Source organism: Cyphellophora europaea, assembly GCF_000365145.1.
Source record: "Cyphellophora europaea CBS 101466 unplaced genomic scaffold supercont1.3, whole genome shotgun sequence".
Taxonomy (NCBI): domain Eukaryota; kingdom Fungi; phylum Ascomycota; class Eurotiomycetes; order Chaetothyriales; family Cyphellophoraceae; genus Cyphellophora; species Cyphellophora europaea.
The window spans coordinates 2,616,309-2,644,295 of NW_008481809.1; the positions used below are offsets into that span (position 1 = coordinate 2,616,309).

General features: G+C 54.0%; 11 protein-coding genes across 11 annotated transcripts; 5 read left to right on the forward strand and 6 right to left on the reverse strand.

The window, feature by feature from the left end:
- Positions 1–175: 175 nt before the first annotated feature.
- Positions 176–2,011, reverse strand: HMPREF1541_03907 (uncharacterized protein; the record flags this gene model as incomplete). The annotated part of the gene is made up of 3 exons (XM_008718255.1): positions 176–231; positions 293–1,609; positions 1,657–2,011. 3 exons carry the CDS (start codon positions 2,009–2,011, stop codon positions 176–178), a joined length of 1,728 nt encoding a protein of 575 aa, XP_008716477.1.
- Positions 2,012–3,471: 1,460 nt separating this feature from the next.
- Positions 3,472–4,273, forward strand: HMPREF1541_03908 (uncharacterized protein; the record flags this gene model as incomplete). Its single annotated transcript, XM_008718256.1, has 2 exons — positions 3,472–3,509; positions 3,562–4,273. 2 exons carry the CDS (start codon positions 3,472–3,474, stop codon positions 4,271–4,273), a joined length of 750 nt encoding a protein of 249 aa, XP_008716478.1.
- Positions 4,274–4,987: 714 nt separating this feature from the next.
- HMPREF1541_03909 (uncharacterized protein) lies at positions 4,988–8,191 on the forward strand (the record flags this gene model as incomplete). The annotated part of the gene is made up of 1 exon (XM_008718257.1): positions 4,988–8,191. The coding sequence occupies one exon, from the start codon at positions 4,988–4,990 to the stop codon at positions 8,189–8,191; it is 3,204 nt and encodes a 1,067-aa protein (XP_008716479.1).
- Positions 8,192–9,130: 939 nt separating this feature from the next.
- Positions 9,131–10,830, reverse strand: HMPREF1541_03910 (uncharacterized protein; the record flags this gene model as incomplete). Its single annotated transcript, XM_008718258.1, has 4 exons — positions 9,131–9,544; positions 9,613–9,756; positions 10,535–10,564; positions 10,612–10,830. 4 exons carry the CDS (start codon positions 10,828–10,830, stop codon positions 9,131–9,133), a joined length of 807 nt encoding a protein of 268 aa, XP_008716480.1.
- Positions 10,831–11,425: 595 nt separating this feature from the next.
- On the reverse strand, positions 11,426–12,160 carry HMPREF1541_03911 (uncharacterized protein; the record flags this gene model as incomplete). Its single annotated transcript, XM_008718259.1, has 2 exons — positions 11,426–12,067; positions 12,113–12,160. 2 exons carry the CDS (start codon positions 12,158–12,160, stop codon positions 11,426–11,428), a joined length of 690 nt encoding a protein of 229 aa, XP_008716481.1.
- Positions 12,161–12,861: 701 nt separating this feature from the next.
- On the forward strand, positions 12,862–13,589 carry HMPREF1541_03912 (uncharacterized protein; the record flags this gene model as incomplete). The annotated part of the gene is made up of 3 exons (XM_008718260.1): positions 12,862–12,892; positions 12,956–13,284; positions 13,335–13,589. 3 exons carry the CDS (start codon positions 12,862–12,864, stop codon positions 13,587–13,589), a joined length of 615 nt encoding a protein of 204 aa, XP_008716482.1.
- Positions 13,590–14,955: 1,366 nt separating this feature from the next.
- Positions 14,956–16,362, reverse strand: HMPREF1541_03913 (uncharacterized protein; the record flags this gene model as incomplete). Its single annotated transcript, XM_008718261.1, has 1 exon — positions 14,956–16,362. One exon carries the CDS (start codon positions 16,360–16,362, stop codon positions 14,956–14,958), a length of 1,407 nt encoding a protein of 468 aa, XP_008716483.1.
- An 852-nt stretch (positions 16,363–17,214) lies between these two features.
- HMPREF1541_03914 (uncharacterized protein) lies at positions 17,215–19,055 on the forward strand (the record flags this gene model as incomplete). Its single annotated transcript, XM_008718262.1, has 2 exons — positions 17,215–17,556; positions 17,610–19,055. 2 exons carry the CDS (start codon positions 17,215–17,217, stop codon positions 19,053–19,055), a joined length of 1,788 nt encoding a protein of 595 aa, XP_008716484.1.
- A 350-nt stretch (positions 19,056–19,405) lies between these two features.
- Positions 19,406–20,558, forward strand: HMPREF1541_03915 (uncharacterized protein; the record flags this gene model as incomplete). Its single annotated transcript, XM_008718263.1, has 2 exons — positions 19,406–20,022; positions 20,081–20,558. 2 exons carry the CDS (start codon positions 19,406–19,408, stop codon positions 20,556–20,558), a joined length of 1,095 nt encoding a protein of 364 aa, XP_008716485.1.
- Positions 20,559–21,669: 1,111 nt separating this feature from the next.
- HMPREF1541_03916 (uncharacterized protein) lies at positions 21,670–21,903 on the reverse strand (the record flags this gene model as incomplete). Its single annotated transcript, XM_008718264.1, has 1 exon — positions 21,670–21,903. One exon carries the CDS (start codon positions 21,901–21,903, stop codon positions 21,670–21,672), a length of 234 nt encoding a protein of 77 aa, XP_008716486.1.
- Positions 21,904–22,924: 1,021 nt separating this feature from the next.
- Positions 22,925–27,885, reverse strand: HMPREF1541_03917 (uncharacterized protein; the record flags this gene model as incomplete). Its single annotated transcript, XM_008718265.1, has 2 exons — positions 22,925–27,435; positions 27,483–27,885. The coding sequence occupies 2 exons, from the start codon at positions 27,883–27,885 to the stop codon at positions 22,925–22,927; spliced, it is 4,914 nt and encodes a 1,637-aa protein (XP_008716487.1).
- Between the last annotated feature and the right edge of the window lie 102 nt (positions 27,886–27,987).

The following is a 27,987-nucleotide window of genomic DNA, read 5'->3' on the forward strand; positions in this document are numbered from 1 at the left end:
AGTTTCGGTGACTCGCAAGCAAAAATCAAAACAGAAACCAAAAAGCCCAAAACACTCGATCGGTGAATACTCGTGGTATTCACCACTCATTCCCGGTCAAGACGCTTCACAAACAACCAAAAAAGACAACACGCACACGTCCAGCCAACGCCGACACCCCAACGCCACCACAAGGCTACTCGTCGTCGAGCACGATGTGCTCGTTGCACGGGCACATCATGTCTGGGAAGCCTATCGAACACCAAATTAGCAAATCTCTTTGTGAAGCACGGAAAGGGGTGAATTGACTTACGACCGCAGAACGCAACACAGGCACACGGAGCCCAGCACACACAAACACCCGCCTCGACGTACTCCTCGACCGTCATGTGGCCTTTCTCGTAACGGTGCTGGCCCACCGCCACGCCGTTGAGGCGCGCGATCGCAGCCTCGTAGTGCACCTGCACGCGCTTGAAGGCTTGCTCGCCGCTGCGCTGGGCAGCGACGTGCGCGGCAGAGGCCAAGTCGCTCTTGAGCTCGAGGTTCGTGAGCATGCCTTGCTCACGGCGCGTGAGGCGGTCGCCGGCGGCGAAGCGCGCAGCCAGGTCGATGCTGCCATTGCGGGGGGCCTTGGAGAATGCCGAATTGGCATACATGCCGTTGGCGTTGGCACCGGTGGGGTCCCCGTAGACGTAGTAGGATTGACCAATGCCACGTGTACCAAGGTAGTCGCTGGTGATGGCTGTGAACTGTCCTGGGTATGCGGCGAAGTTGGGAGTGCACGGTGTGAGATCGGACTCGACCGAGGGGACTGGCGAGTTGAGACGAGACAGCTCGTTCTCGATGTGGTCGTCAAGCTGGTCAAGAAGGCGCGACGCTTCGATGCAGTCTAGGCGAGAGCGCTTGGCAGCCTCAACGGCAGAGCGGGGCGTGCGAGCCTCAGATGCGGAGCGCTTCTTGCTGTTGGCTCTCGTAGTGATGAGCTCAGGAACGGTGGTGACAACGTTGTTGACCGATTGGTAATTCTTCTCTGCCGAAGACAGCATGGTTTGGTGCTTTTCCAAGCGGCGAAGCGCGATCGGCGTGTGAGGAGGAACCTGGTAGATCTCGTATGGACCGGGGGGAGGGACGACCGGCTCGACAGCGTACTCATAGGCGGGTTCCTGGTGGTTGAAGTCAACCTGCGCACCGAAGTCCTCGTAGTCTGGGAGATCAGAGTAGTCATCCTCGTCCATGAGCCCAAGCACATCGTCAAGCTCGATGTTGGAACGTCTGGGGGGAGTGATCTCTCGGATGTAGTGAGTACTGTCATCATCTGGCTCGGAGTCTGTGCCGTGGATAATCACGATCTCTCTGATGTAGTGCTCGCCATTCTGCACGTTCTCAACGTCAGACTCATCTTCTTCCTGGGTCTCGTCACCACCTTCTTCGCCGGATGGCGCCAGCTCCTCACTGGGACTGAGGAACAGTGTGCAAGGGACCGGAATGGGTTGGCCTGTGGGGACAAATCTATCGGAGAAAGGCTCAAGGTCGCTGCTTGACTCTGCCTCGTCATCCGCATCATCGCTTGGACGATTATCGAAGTGGGATGGACCAGGGTCAGTATCGATGCCGGTGTTGGGAGCAGCTGCTTGGAAATCGTTAGAAGCTTTGACTAGCAACGAAGCAAATGCTTACTGGGAACATTGACAAGACGACCGTACTGGTCGACCGGACTCTGGCTGAAGAAATCAAGGTTGTTGGTAGTTTGCTCAGCGGCCTCATGGGGAGTGCCAGGCGTCTCGGATAGGACACCATCATCTTCGTCATGAGAAACGCCGTCGTTGTCCTTCTTGACAGCTTGAATCCAGTCCAGGATGTGGTAGTGTTGGAACGGGTCGACCACAAAGTCTTCGCCCTTGAGGCCAGACTTGCCGAGCGTTCTCTTGAAGTGGTAGATGGTGTCAGAGTCTTGAGTAGGAGATATGACAGGAGTGGCGCGGGAGGTTCCAAGCTGGCGCTCGAAGGCGGCACGGTCGAAGGTGTCAGACATGGTGAAGCTTTGGGAGAGAAGATTCTGTTCCGGACAGAAGGAGAGTGTCTTTTGTCTGTCAGAGACTACTAGAGCTGTAGTGCAAGGAAGTGGTTGAGCAGATGCTTGTGATGAACGAGATGATGATGATTCGAAGGAAGAAGTTGGTAGAGGTCGAGGTATTCGAGGACGAGACTTCTTTTTAGAAGTTTGCAAAATCCCGCTGTCCCGCCATGCTGGTTCCCAGCCTCCCACCATGTAACGCGTCAATAGCACGACTCCTATTCAGAAGGGCGGAAGAATAGGAGGCGGAGAGGCTGGTCAGCGGGGCGGACGCTCGAGGGCGGAGCCGTTGCAGAGTGATTGAGTGAATGAACCCGGAACGCCTTTGCCAGAGGTTAGACGGGAAAGCAACCGCATTGCTCCATCTGTTGTCCCACGCAGGACTCTCACTAGAGCATTAAGATGCTTAGACACAGGTTGTCAATCGATGTTGTCGAGTACGAGACTGCCATCGCCGCCGCGCAGGCCGCGCAGATCGCACCCAGTTGCGCCAGGTCAGGACGAGGATAAGCTAGCACAGTGAATGGATTCCCAGCCATCTCAGGTTTAGCATGCTTCTTGCATCGTATGGCAAGTGTGGTGCGAAAGGTTTGCGAGGCTGGTCAGTATTCACCTTCGTTCTGCCCGTGGAGGCATAAGGGAATGGACTTGGCGATGAATATCGGATGATGCAGCACAGGTTGCGGCATCTTGACCTGAGGCTCCTATTGTCAAGGTAGGAGACGATACAACCACAAGAGGCCGCTCTTTGCTCATGCTGGGGACCACAGACGCTGATGTGTGTCATGCGATCAACTTACTCTGATTCTTCTCGAACGCCGGTGGTGGGCCAGGGTTCATCGGTCACGGGATATGGGAAAACGATGCGACTACGTCAAGTCAAGGCTCTCTGCTTGCCAGCAAGAAGGCACATTGCCTGGCGGACAGACCATGTAAGGTTCAAGATCGTGATTGGAACGAATCAGTAGGTAGGAGGCATAGACACTGGGAAGGTCGCTCACAACGCCCAGCAGTAGAGTCTATGCAGGACAGTGAAGTTGTCGTCTCAACCACGTGCGCTGATTAGCGCAGACTTGAGGTGATATATAGCTCTCTAAGTAGACGGAAGCCATGTCTGGTGATACTCAGTATTGCCCCTGATAGGAGGAAACGTGCGAGGTCCCCGTTGACATGTAGTCTGATTTCTTGGCGACCAGGCTCAGGCCAAAAGGGGCGAGAACCAATCACGTGCTCGTGACGTAGCTGCGGTTTCTGGATGCACTTCACTTCAATCGCAGGCGGCAAGTGTTGAGTCCAACCAGCGTTTACAATTCTGACAACCCTTTCGCTTCATCAGAGGCTCTTAGAACTGGGGACACCTCGAGCATCGAGCATTACCTCACCGCATATTGTTGAGTTGAAAGCGACTCTTTGCGATCATGGCGTCGAGCTCATCACCACCATCCCAAATGCTATAGTATGTTGTCGCCGACAGCTTTGCTTCGAAGTCGGTACTAACGCCGGTCAAGTGCGTGCATTGCACATGGCACCACGATATTGACAGAACACACGTCGCCAGGGACCTCTGCCTCGTCTGCCTCGTCTCTGGCTTCGGTCATTCTCCCCAAGATCTCGCACTCGACACCTGCGAAGCTCACCTACACACACGATAAGCTGTTCGTGCACTACATCGCCGACTCGCCTTCGTCTTCGTCGAACGCACCCGATGAGCAGCTGAGCAGCCATGCCGCATTGACGTACCTCGTTGTCGCGCAGGCGGAGCTTGGGCGGAGAGTGCCGTTTGCGTTCCTTCTCGAGATGAAGAAAAAGTACCTCGGGCAATTCAAGCCAGAAGACACGGATTACCAGTCGCTGCCAGCGTATGGTACTGCTGCTTTCAACAGCCAACTCAAGGGCATGCTTCAACAATACAATGTCTCACCACCCAGCGATTCATTGTCCAACGCCCGCCGGGAAATCGATAGCGTCAAGGACATCATGACGGAGAACATCGAGAGAGTGCTGGAGCGCGGAGAACGGATTGACCTGTTAGTGGACAAAACGGATCGCCTGGGCGGGAGCGCGCGAGACTTTCGTGTTCGCAGCCGGGGGTTGAGGCGACAGATGTGGTGGAAAAACGTGCGCATCATGGTCCTGCTCGTGGTCGTGGTGATTTTCCTGATCTACCTGTTTGTGGGTTTTGGTTGCGGCTTGCCGGGCTGGAGCAGGTGCATTGGATGAGTGATTTGGTTAGGTGCGTTGACTCGAGGAGGCGTTCGGAGCCAAGGAAGCGTGCATAGTGTGCCTTTAAACCTTTTTGTACAACATAGTGTTGAGCGAACAGCTCTAGACAAAGACATCCAATGTATAAGTCGCATGGAAGTTTCATCGATGTGGGCAGCACGGCTGCTCCGCTGATCCCAGGAACTTTGGGGATGGCGGAGCACCCTTCTGGCGAATATAATTGGTGGATGTGTACCCCGCGGATCGAGAGCAGGCAACCACTGCCCTGGTGACCATGCGTCCCAGGCTCACCCTTGACACCCACGACCATTTTCTTTCTACCTCTGTCTTGTTGAATGTCTTCGATACGGCTCACTTCTTTCTTGAACGGTTGCCGGGCTCCGATTTCTGCTTCAGACAAAGGCATCACGTTCTATTCTCTCCTCACCTGTTCTAATACAACACCTTCAGCCTTGTCCTGCATTCACCCTCCACAAACTCCTGATCATCGGTTTACCACTGAACTTTTTGCCAATCAAAAGTCTCTGCATATTAACCTGCCACCAGGAGAATCAACTTCTTTCAGCAGCGGCCCTCTGCCGTCTTTGGATCGCGCCTTGGGCTGACTTGACACTTGGTGGCATTTCATCCAACTCTCTCAAAGCGCAAACATCTGAATCTTGGGATTCACCAACCTCTTCCGCCCGCACATAGCCCGTCACAATCCCCAGCATGACTTCGCCTCGAGATACTGGTCAAGGAGACCCTGACCTCAGCCATGCCATCGCTCAGTCAATATGGGACGAACAAGCTCGTCAGGCCAGAAGCCAGGAGCGACGTGACAGTGTTGAGCCTGAAAAAAGTATTCCGGACAGAAGCCCCGATAGCATTCCTCATGATCCTATCAAGGCTATGACCATGAACGTCGACCTCCGTCTAGGAAACGAGTTCACTCCAATCGCCGATGAGGCTGGTGACACTCTTATCTACATTGGCATCCCACCACCTCTGCGAGATCAGTCACGAGACGAGTACACCCACATCCGCAAACACTTCGATACTTTTTTCTTGGTCAAGAGCAGCGACATCAAGGCTCTGCATTCCAGCAAGTTCGACAAGCTACTCGGCGCTACCCCGTGCATCCGCGCCGAAACGCGCTTCAAGAAGCTCGACACGTTCAAGAAATTCAATCCTTCTCTCAAAGCACGGGTCAAATATCATGTGGATTTGCGCCCGCCAAATGAAGACGACGAGGCCGTCCTTCTGATAACTGACTTAAGTTGCAGCTACGGTATCCGTGCCTGGCACCTAGCCCAAGACATGTTCGACCTGCCGCCTTCTGCTGTTGCCGGAACAGACCATCTTGACTATCCCTCAAATCCTTACTATCTCGAATACCGACGAGCTCGCGAAGGACCGTACAAAATCGGGGACCTGCCACTTGCAACAGAATACTGCCCTCTACGCCACCATTCCGGGCTTGAGCGCCTCTTCAATGCAATGACTGGGGGCGATCCAAAGCTGGATTCTGCTCCCAAAATGTGGACATACTTTGCTCTCGCTCGATATTTCGGCTGTGCGCAGAGTCCGCAGATCAACAAATGGATTCTGCAGTGGCTCCAGAAGACGGGAAACGCCAACTTTGTCCAGAACAACCCCGAAATTGGCTACCGCATCGGCCTGGCTTGCGTTTGGCCAGATCTCACCCGAGATTCCTTCGCCGTTTTGGTTGGCGAGAAGGCTTTGATGGACGTTTGTCACCAATTTGTCGGTCAAGTCGCGAATTCCGACCATTCGATGCATGGCCGTCCCCTAGAAATCCTCGACGACGACGAACGTAATCGCGTTGGTCATGCTGCATCGTCCATGGTCGTACGGCTTCGTCGGGTCATCGACACCATGGTCTTGGAGCCAGACTGGTTGGGAGAAAGTCCTGCATACCAGAAACTCCTGCAATGCGCCCCCAGAAATGACTGGGAAGCCCAGATTGTTCAGGTTGCGCAACAAGCCGTTGTAGACTTCGTCAAATACAGGCTGAAGGCCATCATGATCAAAGCCTTGGTGGGTACCCACGACCATCTACGGCCCGCAGGCCGCGAGACTCAACTACCCCATGCGAAGCACTCCCTGTTCTTCGTTGACACTTACAACAATCTTCCATATCTTGCACGACCTTTTACTCGAAGTTTCTGGATGGCCGTTGCGGAGATCGACTTCAAGAAAGACGTGGACCTGCGCTTGGATAACGCATCCGCGTGGGATGGCGATCTGGCTGAGCAGAAAAACACTATTATCCGAGACATGACTTTGGAACCGCAGGATAGGAATAGGGCATCTGCGGTAGATCGCAAGATCATGATGGTCAATGACTTGTTGTATCCTCCCAAGCCGATATTTCCTGAAGCGAGGTCTAACACATACAACGACCCAGGTGCCTGGGATGGGCACTCATTTGCTGAGTCCCAGATCTCGATAGCAACGAACGCAAATACCACGCCCCTTTTGCAGCAGAAACGTGAACAGATCGGCGAATTTGATCCTGGCACTTCCCCCGGGAAGCGGCGCAAGACGTCCGACGACGGCCCAGCGCTTGCCTTGCCTATCCGACCAGCTCCTGCGCCCACTACATTCCTCGACGAGAGACCTGCCTTCACTTCAACTCTTCTGAACACTTCGCCCGAAAAGAGAACCTTATTCGCAAGCCGAAGCAGCGGCACGTCGCCCATAAAGGAAGAAACTGCAACCACCACGACAGCTACCCCCAGATCCAACATCTCCTGGCCCCACATGACCCAAAAGTGGCCTTCTATCGGCAGCGTTTTCGGAGCAAGGTCCAATCTGCCACAACCTGCAGAAGACGGGTTTTCGCACCCAGACGACGCTTGGAACAGTGGAGTCTTCGGTGCTACCCCTGGAGATGGACTCCCTGATAGTGTTCGGCCAGGTAACAGCAATCTTGATGGTGTACAACTGGCGAACATGGCTAGTCAGGAGTCTGCGGGCTCTTGGGACGATCCCACAGAAGGGAAGGCTCTCAAGTCCAAGTGGTCCGCCGACTTAGGCGCCGGGGATCCGGACCACCTCCATGTCGACTGGGAGTCCGTGTCAAAGGCTCCTAAAATGAACCCAAAGAAGAAGCCTGAGCGCCGCGTGTTACAGCAGTTCTCCGATCTACCCTATCAGACTCAGTGGAGCTACGGCAACCAGATCAACTTTGTCGATATGATGATCCAGTTCAGTCGCTCTCTACGGAACCGTGCACAAGAAATAGTGTATCCCGCGCACATCTTCCACGAGAGCTTCTCGATGCCGACTGATCTTATTGACCACGTCTTCTGTCTCACAGACGAAGAATGGAAGTTCCTGCCCTTATCTGTTGGAGGTTTCGATGACGGCACCGGCGGCGTCTTCGACGAAACTATCCCAAATCTCGAAGCTGGCGGATTTCGGGGCGGGAAGCGTGGTATTGGCAAGGTCGATACGGCCACCGATGACTCCGAGAGTGGGTCGAGCAGCTTTGACGACGTGGCGAGTGAGGCTGTCAGCACGGTCGGCAAAGCCAGCAAGATTGCCACGGATGGCACAGAGACGGTCAAGAGCTTTGATAATGATCAGGAGAGTGATACTGACTTCGACTACACCGACCTTTACGGGCAAGTGCAGCAGATGCACATCGAACAGGCTCTCAAGGAAGCTGAGAAGGGTGGCGGACATTTTCTGGCTGACAGTGACGATGGAGATGTCTCAACCATCATGGGTGCGGGCAGCGATGTGCAAGGCCACTTCTTCGGTGACGATGCCGATGACTTTCTTAACGAAGACGACGGTGACAACATTGAAGAGTCGTCCAAGGACAGCAAAGGCAAATACGCAAAGCCTGACGATACGAATGACGACGATGACGATGACGACACTTTCGAACTTGTCGACATATAGTGCGATAAGCTTCACCACGGTAACTTTCATATGGTAACGATGTGGGAGCTAAGTGTCATGATAACCACGGCTGGCGTACTCTTGTGGGAAAATAATCAGTCATGAGAGTATCAAGCGCGGGCACTAAGATTCTGTCTGCCTCTCGAAGAATATCCCGGAATCACACAACGTGGGCTGGCGGCGTTCCAGGGCCGCATCCAGCGCGTGAATTTTCAGGGCTTTATCGATGGGCATCGATCACGATGGACTGTGTCTCGTGCTCCGACTGCGATTTCCAAATCCAAAAGGGTAGAAGAAAAAGAACTCGAAAAAGCAGAGCAGATGCGAACAGATCATTCAGTAGCCAAATAGGTTACACAGATAAAAGAACGAAATCAAGGACCATCGTATTCTGCAACTTGCCCGCGCCCCCCTTTTCCTAACTTTGGGATCTCTAGAATGCTTTCTTGAAGACGAGGGCGGAGGCCATGAACGTGTCATGCCCGGTCGACGCTCGAACACCTCCTTTTAGGCAACCGGCACAGCTCTGCCTAGGGCATCATCTCAGGGACCCGCGATGAAGCATAGTAAAGATACCCCTCCTTGGACTAGAATGGGGCGTGAACGGAAGGCTAGTAACAGCAGTTTCAATTTTGATTTTGGATCAATAACTATGTGGAACGATCGACACCATGCCGTCCCGTGATGCAAGGCTGTTGAAGGGATGTGTGAGTAATGCTCGACTTCCGACCTCAGTTTGTTAGACCCTGGCTCCTCCTCGAATCGTGCCGCCCAGCTCCAGCTTCGAGTGCTCGTCCAGATAATTTCGCCTTGGTTTATTTCGATATTCAATACATTCTGAGAAGGGTTCCTTGGTTGATAGTTGGCAAGTAGTGATGAGCTCGACGCAATCTCCACTGTTCGATCTCTCATTTACTTCACAACACGTTAGTGCCAGCGTCACACAATGATATCGAAAGAGCTAACCGAGATCTCATCCATGCCCATGTCATCAGCAGCGGCTGGGGCAGCGGTAGCAGCAGCTCCGTTGGCAGCGACACCTTGAGCAGGAGCAGCAGCATTATTGTTGGCGTTGAAATAGTCGGTCATCTCGGCATCGAGTTCCTCAGCCGTCTTGGGCTTGGAACGCTGCGTGCGAGTCTTCTTGTTCGTGTTGGCCTTGCGACCTTTGGCACCATCCTTGGCAGTAGCCTTGGTGGCAGTGGCAGACTTGGGCTTAGCCTTGGGGTTGGCACTGTCCTGCATCAGTGGACCTGACTTGGAATTGTGCTTAGGATTGGCGTACGCAACACGCTCAGACAGTGGCTTGGCCTCCGGGACCGTGACACTGCTGGCTTCGACCACCACCTCAATCTATCCGGGTTAGAAATGGCCCAGTCGTGTAAAGAGTTGTTGCTTGCCTTCATTGGACGCTTATCGACCAGCATGCCATTGAGCTCTTTGGCCGCCTTGGCGGCGACGCCAGGCTTGTTGAAGGATATGTCGGCAATGCCACGGCTCTGGCCATTCTGGTTGTACTGAAGAGAGACTTTCTTGACCTGACCAACAGATTTGGAGAAGTATTCCTATTCGCGCCAGGTGATCAGTATGATGCTGCAATCGTGCTTGGTGTAAGATGTCGACATCCGCCCATCCTCGCACCCTCGTCCCCGGCCATTCGTCCTCGTGTCAGAAAGCAGCTCGCGGTTCGAATCAGGGATCCAGCTCCTGGAGAACATCGTCCGTCAAAGCAAATCAGCAGGAGCGTGAGCAATTTGCGCACAACCGCGCGGAGCTAAGAACATGGCATCGAGCAGTCGAAAGTTGTGCGTGGTATGTTTGGAAACAAGGCGTAAAGTGGCGTGTAGTTGATGCAGAGATGTTGTGGTGATGTTCCAATGCGTACTTGATGTGTTCTTAACTCGATGCTCGTGGTGGGGCTGCTCAAGGATCAAGGCTCTTTTACCGAGTCTTGATCCAGGATTGCTCGGCTCAACTGCAAAATGCGATGATTTCGGATGTTCGTGAAGTGCTTGCGCACAACGGGAGGGATGAGCATTTCTGCATCAGCCTTGTCCCGAGTGGTGTGCACCACAATCGCACAACGGTGGCTAGCCGGCACGATGTGGTTCTGCACGATCGAAGGGGAGTCATACAGAGCATCAAGGACCAAAGGTCAACTCAAGCGTCTGTTCCAGTCTCAACCCTCATGCCAGCATTCCAGCATGGCTAGGTGAACCAGTTGTCACTCTTGTTCAACAAGGACAACACGCTCTCAACCGCTTCGGGTCTCCAAAGCAGGATAGGAATTGCACGCGGACGGCGATGGAAATCCAAGGTCTCTAGGCCTCTTCATCAACATACCTTGATCTGGGCCTCATTGACGTCGTAGGGCTAGACTGTTAGCTAGGAATCGCAACTGAGGGCTTAAGTAGACTCACTAGACCACTGACGACAATCTTGCTGGGCTGAGCGGAAGCTGACGCGCCACCAGCGGGCTTGACGGCAGATTTCGCAGGCTTGGTAGCCTTCTTGACACCACCAACAGGAGCAGCACGAGCCTTGACACCAACAGGCTTGCGACGGCGCTGATTGTCGCGCTTCGCCTTCTTCTGGCTATCGATGATGGAATCGAGAGATTGGTCTAGCCGGCCAGACATCTTGATCGATTTGAATCGGATCGAAGAGAGGATAGAAGGATGAGGATGAAGCGTTTACGCGTGGTCCTTGCGCGCTTTGGCGTGTTTGTCGCAACGAAGCGGAAAAGCCGGATTGGATGAGGGTATTATGCAGTTGAAGTCGCCGAATGCGGATGTGCGAAAATAATCAATGGAAGTGAAGGAGTGAGTGATCTTTGAATGAAAAACGTCGACAGGTTTGTATTGAGGACGACGTGTCGAGATGATAAGGAAGAAGAACTGCTGAGGAGGCAGGGGAGGTCGCAAGCGCAATTGCAGCTCAAGGCAGCCGCGCCCCGGGCGACGCATTTGGCAACCGCAGAGCGCTAGTCTAGATTGAGTATTGATCACGTGGTCTTTCCAGCAGCGATTCAGCGGTTCCTCGAAACAACAGGCTTGTGGCGACTGTATCGTGTCACTGAGAACGAAGATGCCCCGGCCTCTCTACCGCATTCTCCATCTTGCGATCCAGTAGATCGTGGTGGGTTCGCAACACCGTATAGCAGACATTTTATCCGGCGGAATAAGTTTGGAGTGCATCGACTTTCTCAACGCTCATGAACCCTCGTGAAATCCGTCAACTTCGTAATGCTTCCAACTTCATGCGCATATTGGCAATGTCCTGTTCCGACACTTCATTTGATGGCTCCTCAATCTGACTAGGAGCCTCTGGAAAGGCTTCCTCGGACTGTTCAAGATATTTGTCCTTCTCCTTGCCCAACGCGTCGGCAATGATCTTGTTGATCTCGGCTTCGCTCTCATCAAGCCCGTCCTCTTCCAGTTCTTCTCCTGGCAGCATGTCATCGACCATCTCCTCGATAACTCCAGCCTTCATTAACTCCTGGCTAAGCTCATTCATTGTACCGGCCAGCTCAGGTAGGCGGATAAGCGAGTTGACGTTTTTCATTACAGTTGTGCTGTCTCTCAAGCTGGTCTGTATCTTTTTGAGCGCAAAGGTCTCATTGACCTGCATCTGGATGCTGTCAAGCTGCGCTTTGTTGGTGTTGAGGCGATTGATGCTTTTCCTAACTCCAGCCGACTCCTTGGCTAGCTGTCGTACCGCCTGCAAGGCTTGCTTTCTTTGCGAAGGGTTCTTCTCTGCTCTGCGGAAGTCTGCTCGTATTTGTGCTTCAGCTTTGCGTCTGGCGTTGGTTTGATCTTGGATCTGGCGATCGATCTGCCGCCGGCTCTTGCGGATGAGGCTATCGCATTTTCGTTTCTGTTTGCATCAGTAGAGCCGCTGACAACCATGCGCGTAACATACCTGCTCCTTAGGATCGGGCTTGAAGAAGACCGACTTGAAAGTATCCATTGCGCGGAATGGGATAGGTTGTGTTGATGTTGCGACTGCACGAGCGACCACAATTACATGACGCAGGCCCCGCAGAGCGTGGCTGTTGACTCCACGTTATAACCCAATCCGTCGTCTCCAGCATAAAATTGTAATTGATGCCTGCGATGGACGACGTTGCATGTGTTAGGGTTAGATGAAGGCAACTACGACACCGAGAGGGCTGGGCGATCCCCGAACGGTGGTGTGGAGGGGCTTCAGGCACCGTTGCCTAGACGCAGGACTGCTACCACGGTAGGGCGCTTAGCAGAACGCAGGTCTTGCTGATTAAGAGCGCAAGGCTTAAATGCGCATGCCACGATAGGTGCAGTGGGCAGTGGGCAGTAGGCAGGCGGTGCGGTGAGAGACTGATGAAAATCGCGAGAGACTGACGCATGGCGGGGGGCTGGACTCAGGCAAGCGCAAGGCACCCACTCTGCGGTCACTACGGAGTAAGTGCAACGATCTTCCACAGCTGAACCTTCGATGTCATTCGTTCCATTTCTGAATCCTCAGAGCCTTGCACTTCTTTTGCAAACTGCGACCGGCACACACAAACTCCCGCCCCAAACCGCTTCTGCTTCTCTCATTCATCTTCACTGCGCAACACTCCCAAAGTAGACTCCATCCATCCCTCGCACCTCCCCTCCCAAGCTCCGTCGCTACTTATTCCATACCCCGCCATGGCTTCCTCAGACAAGGCGACTCCCGAAGGTATGTTTCTGCGCCGCATCGGTTTTGGACACCCATTCTAGATCACTCTCTGACTCTCACCAGTCCTGTGGGCTCAGCGTTCTTCTGAGACCGAGCCCGAGAAGAACTATGTCATCCTCACAATCAGTGTTCCCGATGTACCCAAAGAGTCTCTGAAGCTTGACCTGAAGCCTACCGGTCTCAAGTTTGAGGGTACCTCAGACACGAAGAAAACCACCTATCTCCTCGACATTGAATTCTTTGCCGAGGTCGACACCGAAAATTCCAAGACGCACCACACCCCGGCCAACATCCAAATGATCCTGCGGAAGAAGGAGCTCAAGGAGGAATACTGGCCTCGCCTGCTCAAGGACAAGGCTAAGGTGCATTTCCTGCGGACGGACTTCGACAAGGTAAGCAGACTGCGTGTGTGTGTGCTGGACACGTCACTAACAGTCGGTAGTGGGTCGACGAGGACGAGCAGAACGAGGCTCCTGAAGACGATTACCTGAATCAGTTCGGTGGTGGTATGGGTGAGGACGGTGGATTCGGTGGCATTGACTTCTCTAAACTCGGAGGTGGCGCTGGAGGCATGCCTGGCATGGAAGGCATCGGTGCGGAAGGCGGCGACGACGATGACGACGATGAGGATGATGAGGACATGCCTGACCTCGAGGAGGATGACAAGGCCGCTGACAAGGGCAAGGCCAAGGCTTAGAAAGCGACTTTGCCGCTATCTTCCCAGCAAGCTACGTCTACCGCGGAACTGAATGCGAGATGAGCTTCCTGAACCTCTCGCTGGAGTTGCCGGAGGTGCTATGGATGTGCTTGGATCAGGCTATGGCAGGTCGGTCAAGCACCCCCGCAATGGACGAACGACACCACTTCTTCACCTTCGATATGGAGTACACGTCAGACGATACCAAAGACCAGGCGCACTGACAAGAGGCCTAATACCATCGAGTTGTTGCTTTCTTCTGAAAGCACCTCCAGTCCATTGCCCCGTTCGTTTCAGCTTTGCTTTTGCTTTTCATGACGTACTCTAGCAACACGATGGCATCCAGTACTGACCAAGTCGTAAGGCTGGTTGGAATGACTAGGTAGGTATGGAGCTCAGAGCCAGCAAACTTGATCCCCAGGCGGGAAACCTGGAGAGCAAGGAACAGCACGATAGCATGTGTTCACACCCGGCTAGTTTGCTGCTCTGACAGCAGTCTCCATGCTGCGTTCGTCGATCAATGTTGAGTCGAGCCCACACCCGGACAGTTATAGCCCAGCACAGCTCACCACTGATCAGCCCTATCTTGATCGCCAAAGGACCCACACGTGTAGCATTGGCCCGAGCACCCATATGCAATGCTTGACTTAGCCACACCTGATGCGAGAGACCTTTCAGATCGCCCGTGTTCGCCTAGACTCTGCATGCTGTTGGATCTCGCCTACCGAGGCAATTGAGACACCCTATACTTGCAAAACTCACGCGTAGTCGCAGCACTCAAGCGCATCTGGTTCATATTGAGTCGTGTTCTTCTGCAATAGGATCGCTATCAAGGTACTACAACACCATAATCTAGAACCCGCTCGAAGAGCCACACAGAAGCTTTCAATTCATTGAGCCTGGTTGATGTGAATCGTCCAGAAACAGTATACAGAACTTTTGTGGCATTAGAAAAGAAAAGGCCGCGGAATTGTTGTACACCATGGGTGAGCCGATAGGGTCCCGACACGCTGAGAGATATGCTACTCCGGCGAACCCTGTCTAGGACAGCGCAGACGAACCACGGGAATGGCTTCGAACGACTGGGTGGCCGTTGTGCCCGGCTTCGTTGTGGTCGTGCTTGCAATTCCTTGGACCCTGGCGTGCGAAGATCCCTTCAACCTTCCATGGAGCTCTTCGTAGGAGATAAAACGTTGCATCGACAGCCAAGGACGAGCTCGCCTCCAGCCCTTGCTCGACTGCTTTTGGAGCGTGAATGACCTCCGTTTCTGACATCTTTTCTGACTCTGTGGAAGCAAGAGTCTCAAAGCTCGGCCGAGGCGTCCAACCAGGCCGCACAGTGTCGACCTTTCTGAGAGGCCGATGCCTAGCCTCCACCTCGCCGTCTACTCCATGCTCCACCGCCACTTCCTTCGTTCCCCTGCTCACCCAGTTGCCGCTCTCTGTCCAGCATTGCGTCGAAATCCTTCTGCGCCTGTCCCTTTGCATATTGCTTCTCCTCTTCCTCCCTACCATAGCTGAATCGCTCTCCTTGCCCTCCAGCATAGGAAGGGGTTGACTGAGGCTGGGTTCCAGTCCCTTGACGTGCTTCGGTACGGATCTCTGCCCAGCTGCGGCGCGGCTTCTGCTGCTGAACTGCCGCAGGATTATACTGTGGTGAGTCTGGGTCGGAAGAACTATTGCTGAGAGGATCTTCGTTGAAGCTGAACGGGTCGGCGTCCTGCTGCGACATCTGATTCGGTGGGGCGGAGGACGCGGGAGAATAGTCCTGATTAGAAGGGCGCTGATTCCGGCGCGCTAAACCTTGATGCTGCTGTGGCGTTTGCGAGGGAAAATGTGAAGGCGAAGGCCGCGCGGAAGCAGCAACATCGCCCGTGTCGTTCATGGCATCAGAGTAGCCAACGCCCGCACCGCCGTCGTAGCCATCGCCTTGGTCACTAAACGAGTATTCGCTAGATGCATCGTCCTGACCAACTGTTGACCCAGATTCCTGGCCTGACGCGTTAGGTAGATTCCCTGCAATTCGTTGTAGACCGCCATTCTGCATCTGACCCTTTAGTTTTTCCAGTAGAGGTCTTGTGCGATCATCCCTGTATAACCCTACCGTCATATTCGTATCGCCTAGGCTCCGGAAGACTGGGCTCAGTGAGAAGATACCGAGTGCAGCATAGACATTGAAACGAGTGATCTGCCACATTATTCTTGCAAAATCACCTTTGAGAATGGGGAGGTACCTGTTGGGGAAGTTGAGGTACCGTGCTGGATCCTTGGGTTTCATGAAAGGGAATTTCATGTTGGGTTTTCCACGCTGCCAAAAGAAAGCTGCAGCGCCGAATGCCGCGCCAACACCACCGTAAGAATAAAGCATCCTTTTGCTGGCATACTTGGCGAAGCCTTCTGCTTCTTGCTGAGTCAACTGTGCCTTTGTAATGTTCTCGACTCCGCGGATAGTGTCGATAATGAAGATGCCGGTCGTGCTGGCGCGACTGCTACCGCCGAAAAGGATGGATGAGGTAAAGGATGATAGCGGAATGGCAGAGTACTCTAGAGTGAAGGATCGGCGACGGTTGTTGAGGGTATATGCAAGGGTAACATTGGTCGGAGTGGGAGTTACGGAGTAGTCGCTACGGATGGCGATGACTTCTTGCAGACGAGACTTTTGCGAGCGATCGCGTTGAGAGACTGGGCCTTCGCCTTCGCCTTGTTGTGTTGGTCGGGCTCCAGGTCCCAGGGACGGCGGGTATTGCGAAGGTGGAGGCTGCTGCGAGCTCATGATGGCGGTCGTGTGAGGTAGGAGGGACAAGAGACGGAGCTCAATGGGCGACGTATGCCTTGACTTGCAGAGGTCAGTCCATCCCAACAAGACTCAGACTGACAACAGCTGCGGAATCTGGCCTTGACCTAGAGATCGTTGCGTTGCATACAAGGTGATGGGTTGTCAAGGGGGCATTGAGGGGAACATTTGCTGCAGCTTCGCGATGGTGGTGGTTAGTAGTGGAGAGATCCAATAGAAAGACGTCATAGGCGGTCGCTCCGCACTTTGTTCCCTGGGGCGCACTCGAGGTTGTCCCTCTGGAACGGCTCTTCAGTCTCGTCCTGCATCCCAATCGACTACGAATACATTGCAATTGAAACAAAAATACCTTCCTCGATTCTGAAGTGCAAGGCAGTACACCTGTCCGAGCCACCTGACGAGCCTTTTGCTTTGCTCTGAGACGCTATGAACGAACTTTGGCCCTTCAGTGGAGTCAGCGGTGGTAGCGTTTCTACATGAAGAGTTCTGCGCTGGCGAAGGAGCAGCGGACGACCGATATGAGCAATACTGACTGTAGACGCGTGGGACAGTCGGCATCTGACGAGCCCAAGCATCAGCCAACGGGGCACGAACGCAGGTAAGATGATGAGTTTCAGATGTCTTGTCTTCCAAGAGAGCCGGCATATGGAGCACCTCGGGCCCCCAGAAACGTGCTCATCCTCGTCCTCACGCCACGGCGCGTCAGAACTTGGGAACGATTCATCAGACATCATCCCTGAACTGACTGTTATCATCGTGTCCTATTCTGATGATCTGTACTGTTGGGCTATTTTGCCTCTGATTCATGGCCTTTTGAACATACCTGCATTAATGTCGCTCTTTCCTTACGTTACAGCCGTCTGCCTGTTTTATACCCAGCTTGCGTTAGCTGCTACCGTCCAGTATGACTTTAACATCACTTGGGTCTGGGCGAATCCGGATGGCCTCTTTCCTCGTCCTGTCATTGGCGTCAACGACCAATGGCCGCCACCGCCCCTAAATGCTGCAGTAGGAGACATGGTCATCGTCAATGTCCTTAATTCGCTTGGCAACCAGTCTACCTCACTGCATTTCCATGGCCTTTTCATGAACGGAACTTCTCACATGGACGGAACGAGCTGGGTCAGTCAGTGTGCAATCGGCCCAGATTCCACATTTCAGTACAGGTTCACTGTAAGTCAATCCACCTCTACAACCACAGACAAGAATGCCAATGTCCTCAAAAGGTCAAGCAACCAGGCGCCTATTGGTATCATTCGCACACGGAGGCACAGTATCCCGATGGGTTAAGGGGCTTGATGATTGTCGATGATCCCGAGTCTCCGTATCGCTCCGAGTACGATGATGAGCTCGTGCTGTCACTATCGGATTGGTATCACGATCCGATGCCTACTCTTCTATCGACTTACGATCAACAAACCAAAATGATGGGTCGCGAGCCTGTCCCTGACTCAAATCTCATCAACGATACTCGCGACGCAAAGGTCCGAATTGAACCTGGGAGAACGTATCTGGTCCGAGTTGCCAACATAGGTGCTCTTGTTGGGCAGTATTTCTGGATCCGCGATCACGTCCTAACGATCGTGGAGATTGATGGTGTTTACACTAAAGTCGCGGAAACTGACATGATCTATATCGCTGCCGGCCAAAGATACAGTTTTCTTCTGAAGACTAGGGAAGCGTCTTCGGCAAACTTCCCAATCGTCTCACGCATGGACAATAGCTCTTTTGCCACCAGCAGTGACAAACTCAAGAGCCTCGATGGCGTAGCCTGGCTCACCTATGGCGATGACTTGCCCAACTTGCAACCAGGGGAAGTCGACGAGCTCAAGCCGTTGGACGATCTAACGCTGGCGCCCTACGATGAACAGCCGTTGCTTGAAGTCGACCACAACATCACACTCAACATTGATATGCACGTCCGGGATGATGGCATCAATCATTGGATGTTTAATGATCAGCACTACGAGAAGCCAACACTCCCCTCCCTTTTTGCTGCACTTTCTTTTGGTCCTGAGGCGGCGGACCCCAATACTTACGGACCTACGACACAGACGCACGTTCTTGAGCATGGTGCTGTCGTCGAGATCGAGATGTCTAACAAGCATATGTATCCACACCCGATTCACCTCCACGGACACAACTTCCAAGTGACGCACCGGAGCAGTAAGTCACTCAACGACACTCCTGCCGACCAGGCGCCGATGCGCAGAGATACAGTCGTAGTCAACGGCCATGGGACACTGAAGCTGCGGTTCCGGGCAGATAACCCAGGTGTTTGGCTTTTCCATTGCCATATGGAGTGGCACGCTCACTCAGGGCTAATGGCAACTCTCATCGAAGCACCAACCGAATTGCAGAAGCAGCTGGCGGGCAAGGTCGATCAGCTTAGTGCTGATCCGGCGAAAGCATGTCGAACAGGCCATACGGAGACAGCGACACCAGAATCACCACTCGAAGCTCAGCCGGAGTCCGGAGAAGATGATCAACCGGCGAAACAGAGTCTCGTCTGGTTAACGCTACCGATGCCAATCCTGGCCATCGCGCTAGGCGCCATCTTGATGACGGTGATCGTGCTAGCTTATGTCTGCTTTGGTGGCAGGCAGTTCGGATTGAGAAACGCTGCCTACTCCTTGGTACCGGTGACCGATATGGAGAACGAGACGAAATAGCAGGAGGTCGACCACTTTTGTATATAGTTATGTATATAGAGAAGACCCGTCAAGAGCCAGATACCCCACTCGAAAACCAGCCGATCAATCAAATGACGTCGTCGGGGATTTCGCCCCACAAAATCTCTTGTCTGCCACAACCGCTTCGTTGCAGCCTCAACGCTCGTGACTCCTTCTTAATCAACTTGCGTTGAGCCTCCATATATCTGTGCACATGGCACGCCCTTGAATTCGTAGATCAGGGATTTCTAATTCTTCTCCCTGCCACAGCTAGCGTTCGGCACCTCTTTCTGCAGAGCCACATATCAAACCACCTCGAAGTCTAGAAACCCCCACCAGAAAGCGCCATCATGCCTCCCAAAAAGCAAGATGCGGGCCCGAAAAAGAAAGCGACGGTAGACGACAAAACTTTCGGCATGAAGAACAAAAAGGGCGGCTCCGCAAAGAGGCAAATCGCTCAATTACAGGCGCAAGCAAAGTCCAACAAATCTCCCGAAGAAAAGAAGAAGGAGGCCGAGAAGGAGCAAAGGGCGAAGGAAAAAGCCGCCGCCGAGGCCGCCAAAGCCGAGGCCGCGGAACTCTTCAAACCGATCCAGACGCAGAAGGTGCCCTTTGGCGTCGATCCTAAAACGGTGCTGTGCGAGTTCTTCAAGAAGGGTAATTGCGAGAAGGGCAAAAAATGCAAGTTCAGCCACGACCTGGACGTGGGGCGGAAGAGCGCGAAGAAGGACCTGTATGTGGACGAGCGCGAAGCCGAGAAGGAGGAGAAAGAGAAGGATAAAATGGATGATTGGGACGAGGCGAAGCTACGCGAGGTGGTGCTCAGCAAACACGGCAACCCCAAGACGACGACCGACAAGGTCTGCAAGTATTTTATTCAGGCGGTCGAGGACGGCAAGTATGGATGGTTCTGGACGTGTCCGAACGGAGGCAACAAGTGCATGTACAAGCATTCCTTACCGCCCGGGTAAGTCTTCATGCATTGATTTGTGTCCGGGCAGATATGCTAACAAAGTGTGCCACAGATTCGTGCTAAAAACCAAAGAACAGCGAGCGCTCGAAAAAGCGGAGATGGCCAACTCGCCACTCGCGACTCTGACGCTCGAGGACTTCCTAGAAAGCGAGCGGCACAAGTTGACCGGCACCCTCACGCCCGTCACGCCCGACAGCTTCGCCAAGTGGAAGAAGGAGCGTCTCGACAAGAAGGCCGCGGAGAAGCAGGCCATGGAGGCCAAGGAAGCCACGGGCCGAGCGATGTTTGAGGCGGGCGGCTGGAGGGATAACGACAGCGACGACGACAGCGACAGCGACGACGACAATAATGGCGATGATGTGTGGAATCTGGAAGCGATGAGGAAAGAGACGGAAAGGGCACGACAGAAGAAGGAAGACGAGCGTCTGGCGCGTTTGGAGGGTAGGCCAGTGCCAGACCGCGACGGAGATGATGCGGCGGCAGACGACGACGACGACGACGGTGGAGAGGGCAGCAGCGGCCAGGGCTGAGAAAATCTTGGTCTGAGTGTCACTCATGGCCTGCATCGCCCCTTCGTCTTCGACCGCTGCCATCGCGCGAACGAGGATGACGATTCCAAGAAGTGAAAACGGTCCCAGTGGCGGACCAAGCTTCTAAACTTTCTACTTATTGCTCTTTAGCGATTCAGAGGGGACCTTTGACGGTATCCACCGACACTACGCTTCTTACGACATATACCACGTGCAGAACGCCGAATCAGCAGGGGCTAAGCTGTCCAGCTCATGCTGGGCCAAGCGCTCCAGCATAGCGACGTCTTGCTGCGGGATGAGTTGGACTGGTGGCACGGGGAGACGAGTCTGGTGATGGCGGGGATTAGCTCCGTGGTTGCTACATCAAGGCTCAACTGCGAACGTCTAGGAGAATTTCCGATAGAGGGGCATTTCCCGTTGGCATCCACCAAATGGAGTAAACCACTAGCACACGCCTGAAAAGCCACGTTTTTGCAATCGTTCGCGGGCCCCTCTCGAAACAGATTCTGATCTTCTTCGCCGCCCACGATATGTGAAAGGCTCAGCCTCGTCCGCGATTCTGATGTTGGGATCCAAGCTCCAATTGTTCTTTGCATTCCCTCTTCATGCCCGTTACAACCTTAGCGATTACCGTTCATTGCACCCTGACCACACCTTGTGCTCCGGTGACGGGGCGATGTGTCGACAAGCTCTGTTCGGTTTGGTGTCCGCTGGTCCCGTACCAAGAGTTGCGAAAGCCTTCTCCTGGATGAACTCGAGACTTCTCCCAAAAGTGAGTTGGGGAGTGCTTTCGTACTCGAGCAGCGGCATGCCGTTCCTAGAGATGTGTCCTCCTCCTTCAGAGCGCTCGAAGTCTCCATCGTGAAGTCGATGTGTTCGAGGCTCCCACTTCCGTGGAAGGAGGAGAGTTGAAGTGACTGCATTGCCCTTCGTCAGAGTCATGACACTGGGCGCACCGCTCGCGATTTGGGGGTAAACATGACCAAGCTGATCGCAACTGGTGTCAGCTCCTTTGCTAGGGCCAATGGCGCTATACCATGTTGCTGATGTTCTTCAACCACGCTATAGGGTTGTTCCCGGCATGCTTCTGCCACCTCTTTGTTTCCCCTCGCTACACGCCCCCACCACTCCTACCAACATTCACACTCAGATCGCCGCGGTTCTCCTGCGCGATCCAGTTGCGCCTGCCCTCCTCTTCCAGCAATCTGCGCTCTAGCTCGCGCTGGTTCTGTCTCCTCTTGAGCACGGCGTAGCTCAGCAGAGGCGTGACGACGAGGCCAGCGAGGAAGAGCTTGCGGCCGCGGGAGAGGATTGGGCCAGGGTTGTGCGACGGGATGGACGACATTCTGGTGTTTCTTTTGACGTTCCAGGAGGGGGAGCCCGTGGTCACGTTGGTTGTGCTGGATGGGGTCGAGTTCGAGTAATACCGGGCCGTGTCAGACGGTTGATGCGTGACGTTCACGCACGACGTCGGTTCGTAGCTCTGGTGAGATTCCGTGAGCAGGGTTGGTGCGGTGACAGTATTATATTTCAGATGTGCTCGTGAATCCGCCCGGAGCTCGGACCTTGGACCTTGGAGCAGGACGAGGTGTGGGGAAATGGCGCTAGCCCTTATTAGGAGACTCATCAGGCAGTGAATCATCGCCAATTATCGTTTGACAGATCGGCCCTGTCAGTGGAAACAGCTGATCAGGTCGAAGCGCTGCTTGGACAGGGCAGTCCAAGATGTTTGGCGGCTAGTAACGAGCCAGGCGAGGACATCGAGAGTAAAGTTGGGTCGCGAATAAAGAAGAAGAGAAACAAGAACACGCGAAAATGAGGTAGCTTACTTGGGGAGGGAATTCCATCGGCAGCACCGTGCTTGTAGTCGGGCAGTGACAGTGAGAAGGAACTATTTGCCGTGCCAAACATTCGTGGAGTATGTGTATGGGAGGAGAAGGTCTCTAGTTGTGCAGTTGCTGCGCTGGTCTGTCGTTAATGGTAGTACATACAGAGGTATACAACCACGACATATCGTCGCTATTCGCTCGCTCGCTCGCTCACACTCATGGTATTGATAGCCCAGCTCCTCTCGATCACAGTTACCCTAAGTCCGTCATGAATTGAAGTGGCTCAAATGAATGATGTCCCGTTCCATGTCCATCCAGACGCCAATCTCTTCCCAGTATGGAGCAGTATCAACGTCTGTGGGGCTCCTTTTCCTCCTTTTCCTCCTTTTCCTCCTTTTCCTCCTTTTCCTCCTTTTCCTCCTTTTCCTCCTTTTCCTCCATTTCCTCCATTTCCTCCTTTGCCTCATTATTTGCTTTCCTGTTCCCCCACATTACCACAAATAGTGTCGCTAGATATCACCAAGTCTGCCCGAAATCTCACACCTGCATAGATTGGTGTGGGAAAGCGGTGTTAGTCTCATACGGTGATTGGACCTGGAAGCCTTCGCCATTGGGGGGTTGTGGCGGGCTGCGCACGGCATTGTCCCTGTTCTGGCTCGCGCTTCTCATCTTACCCGCAAAATTTTTGATCTTGCCCATGAATTGATTCTCACTACCACCATTGGCACTTCTCCCTCGTCGGTGACCCAGTCCAGGATGCGCGCTGGATGGTCCGCTGTCGTCCACAGGGTTTGCAGACGGCGGGAGAGGAATCCGTGACGCATTTGCCGAGTCTGTCCGCACAGACAAGCTCGGACGTGTCTTGGGTGGAGCCGGTGGTGGCGGAGGTGGTGGAGGTGACACCAAGTGCTGCAGTTCTGGTAGTATGGGCGGCTGAGGCGCTCCTTGTTGCTCTGGTGCAATGATCAGATTCCCAACCTCTTCCATTCGGGGCGAGACACGCAATCGATCTCTCGAGGCACCTCGACTGCGTTCATCGCGGTTACGTGACGTGTCTCGGGACCTGGATAGTTGATGGTCATAAGCGGGATGACGAGGCAACTGCGCAAGCGCCGCCTCAATTTCTGCTGCTGTGCGATAATCCTCCACCACAAGGCCACGAGAAGCGTTACGAGAATGGGGTTTGCTCGTCTGACTGCTGTTAAGACGAGGACTCTCTGAAGGCTCAAGCTTGGGCGTGAAAGTCCTCCTGGGAAGTAGGTCCAAATCCGATTGGTGTTCATTCAGAGATCCTGGAGTCACCTGCATCGCCCTTGGGGTAGACGGCCGCCGCAGTCGTGGTTCACCATATCTCGTCCCCGGCTCGTCGGTATTTGCACGATACAGAGGAGGTGCATGGCTTTCGGATGCCGACTTGCCATGTGCAGCCTGGCCGGGAAGCGGGATATTGGGCGCCGAAGGACGTCGAGCCAAAGACAAACGTCGAGCTTCCAGCTCAGCGGCAGCTATCCCTTTCGACAAATCCTTGGCTCTACCATCCGCTCGAGGTTGAGGATTGCTTCTCGACCTAATTTCAGGATCGAGGGGTAGCGCCGAGGAGCTATCGCCTGTGAGTGAATCATAGCCGAGTCCATTGGCTTGACGTCGTCCCTCAGATCGCGCGGCCGAATCATCACGGTGACGGCGATTTTTCCCACTCTTGGTGCTGATGCTACTCTTCCGTGAAAGAGGTCCTTCCCCTTCCTCGGTCTGCCGACTCCTGGACCGGTGTCGGGGCTTACGGCGCTCGTTGGAGCGATCCCGATGGGAGCTAGGTTCGCGAGAGCGGTGTTGACGATCAGCCGAAACAAGGCGAAGGGAAGGATCAGAAAGTTGATTTCGATCTTCCTCCGAGGGTACCATGGGCAGAGGTGACGAGGGAGAACGTCGGCCGCTCGCCTCCTTGCGAGACTTGCTACGACTTCTGCGCTCAGGGCTCTCGCCGCGGCGGTCTCCTTTCGCACCATGCCGCGTTCGGCTTCCGGCTTGGGCGGAGCGAGACCGTTGCCTTGGAGCCTCTTCTTTGCTCGGATGTGCTCGGTGTTTGCCTAGGCGTGAGCGGCTTGCAGGAGTGCCTCCTCTTTCGGCTGATATGGTTGAAGCAAAAGTCTGCATGCTGTCGACGCTGTCAGTGTACATGCGGAGATCCTCCGGTGACATGGGGACGGGCGAGGAAGGTGAGCGCTTAGCAGGGTTGACTGTGCGGTCTCGATCATCCCTCACGTCGGAGTCTCGGCGAAGAAGTGGGCGGCTTCGTTTCTCTGACATTTTCTGCGAGGCTGTCTCTCGAGACCGCGCGTTATTGTTATAATAGTGCGTTTGCTCCAGGCTGCTGATATACTGGTCGATATTTCTGCCACTGAAGCTCGGGCTCTTTGTTCGGCTCGCGTATGACTCACCCGTCCGGGGAGGACTGGTCACCTCACTATTGGTGTCAAATTGTGTGGTACTATGGGTGTTTCCTGTCCTGGTGCCAGAATAGCGGTCGCTTGACTCGTAGTCTCCAATGGGAGTCATCTGAATGGAGAGGCCATCAGGTTTCTTGCTTTTGGACCCAATCCATGGTTTCTGGTCAAGAGCGGCAAGTTCATCCAGATCACTCGTCCGTGACTCTGGACGTTGCGAATGAGAGGGAAAGTCAACCGGCGGCACTCGTTGTCTCACAGCAGTCTTTGGTGTTTGCTTGTCTCTGAAAGAACTTGGAGGGTTGTAGACAGCTGGTGTAAGCATGAGCAATGCATCGCCTGGCTCATCAGACTGTTGCAATTCCGGAGCATTTTGATCCTGATCGCTCGCCTCTTTAGCACTACTGCTGCGCCTCTCTACGTCTGATTGGGAATCGCCCGGCGTGGGTAAGCGTTTAGGTGGCAGGGGGGGAGGAGGAGACGTTTTGAATGAGGGACCATCAACATCGACAGGCGTCTCGCCAATCGATGGCAGTCTATGCTTGTGCATCGCACTAGGCGTGCGTGCTGACATGACGGCATTGAGACTTCGAACGTTATTCTGCCGATAACTACCGCTTCCTCCAGGCGATATTGCGGATCGATCAATTGCGGACTCAGCAATCGGAGTGACTGTGGCGCCAACAGTTGGGGTGTAGTCCTCCGACTTGAGTCCAGGGAACTTGTACTGTGGGTTTGTTTGTACGCCAAAGGACGTAATGAGCTTCAAGGCGGAGGTTTGCGGCGTTATGCGGGAATGCTGAGCGGCAGCGGTTCGGAAAGGTGTCGGAGGAGCAGGCATTGCGACCGGCGTTGGTGCATCCATGGTGCGGCGACGCTCCAGCGTTTTGCGGTAGATTTCAGGGAACGTGCCTGAACCTTCGTTCGGAGCAGCAAGAATGGGAATTTCTTGCGGACTAATTTGCATCGGCTGCGCAGAGAGCTGCGCTGCGGTGGGCGATGTCCAAGGTTCTGTAGGCTCGACGCCTGTACAGGAAAAGCACCTCATCGCAAGCTGTTGTTGAGAGTTCTCTACAACATGCTCGCCCCATCTTCTGACCAAATGACATTGCCTTTGCCAGTCGCTGGGCGTGACGAGGCAGGTCAACAGAACAGCCTCTAGGTACTGATTGCGTGACACATAGACCTCAATCGCGTCTGAACGATCCCCTAGACAGAGAAGAGTTGCAACAGCAGCATGGATGTCACCACGGCTGAGCATCTTTTCAATGAAGACCTGACAGATTCGCTTCGAGCTAGACGAATGATCCATCGTGCCGAGCGCAAGCATCATCCAATCCATGGTCGAGAGCACGCTAGTCTGACCCATGACTTCACAAAGGTAGCTGTCGTCTTCGTTGAGCCAAATGGACAGAAAGATGGCATGCTGGCTGTCTGGTGGGTGCATACTCAACTCTTCTCGAACGAGATCTCGAATGTCTTCTTTCCAACCAAACACAGTCTCAAGCATCTGCCGCCGCAAGTTATCTGGTGTCATCTCGGCATCACTGAGTTGCCGCGGATTCTTGTATGGCACATCATTCAGACGAGAGCGCGTATATGGGAAGAGATCGTCTACAGGTCGCTCCTCTGGACTCATGATTACTTCTTGGCGTAGCCGAGAGGCTTTTCGGTAGGCCTTCGACGAAGCTGGGGATTTGAGCTGGTCGTGTAGATAGATTGGCTGGCTACCTGCAGAGAAAGTCGTGCCCGTAAGTTCGCTCTGTCGGGCAGGCGAACTGACATCTTTCGGCTTAGGATTGTGCTTGGGTGGCTTAGGATTAAAAGACGAAACCGCGGCCGCACTAGACTGAGGGCTTGCCAGACGATTGCGCTCTGTCTGTACCTTGTGCCGCACAACTGGGGATGCATCGTCTTCACTGCCTGACGTCGTCCAGCCCAGTTGTTTATTCTCTTCCGGGGGCGTTGGTGGAATCGTGGTCGGCATATTGCGGATATTCTGCACGATCTGGCCTTGTTCGATATCGTACTGTTGTATGGTGTAGTCCGGTCCTAGGGTAAAGAGAGATGCGCTGGGACCGTATGCTGCAATTCCCCGCACACCGTCCACGACCGGAATCATTTCATACTTGACATCCTTGGTACGCACGTCCCACGCCCAGGTTTCTGATTCGGAATATTGGACTACTCTGCCGTTCTTGGACCAGGCGATCCACGTCCGGCCAGAGATGAAATTCGGATCTGGCCGCTTGAGAACGCGGATGACCCTAGGCTGTTCCGATGTCGGTGGCTTGGAGACACTCCATACTCTAAGATCCCCGTCGGCCGTCTGGGTCGCTAGCATGTCCGACTTCTGTTTGGAAGAGGATGCGTGCCAAGTCAGAGACGCGATGGGGGAGGGTGCGCGAGGTGTAGTCAGGGTGTGGAGTATTGTAAACGACGGCTGAAGCGCTGCCAAGAGAATGGAGCCATTGTTGTAGCCGATGGCATATGTCTTACAATCTGATGAGGGCGCAAGGGCCGTGATGGGGTCAAAGATGGTCCTTGCCGAAACGTGCTCGCTGGTGGAGGGTTCGAAGAGGATGACCTCACCCTTGCCGTTGCCTATAGCCAGTCAGCGAGTAAGAAGTGGTAAGAGTTGAACAACATACCGAAAGCTATGTTGCCGTTACGCATCCATGAGGCAACCTTCAGTGGCTCATACGAAGCAAACCTTGATATTTGGTCCCCCGTAAATAGATCCCAAACTATGGCCGTCTGGCGAGCATCATATGTGACCACTAGTCGCCCAGCCCCAGTCTCGCTGACATTGTCTACTGCGATGAGCTGGATTGTGTCTGTATGCTTCTGGAAGCGTCTCTCGATCGCAAGTGAGTCGTGATGGAGGCATAGTACGTTGGACCCTTGTGCATAGAGGAATAAGGATCCGGTGGAGGCGCAGGGCTCAAACGGGGCGGTCGCGGCAGCATTCTTGCCCTTGGGAAGGGAAGGCACCATTGGGTCTCTCCTTCGGTCAGATGTTGAGTGCTGTCTGGACAACCCGGAGGAGGCCATCTACAGCAGGGTAAGACTGCGGCACGGGGTTAAGATATCGGCCTGTGAAAGGGGACCAGGTGGCAAACCTTATCAGGACAAGGTGATGAGCAACATTGGCAC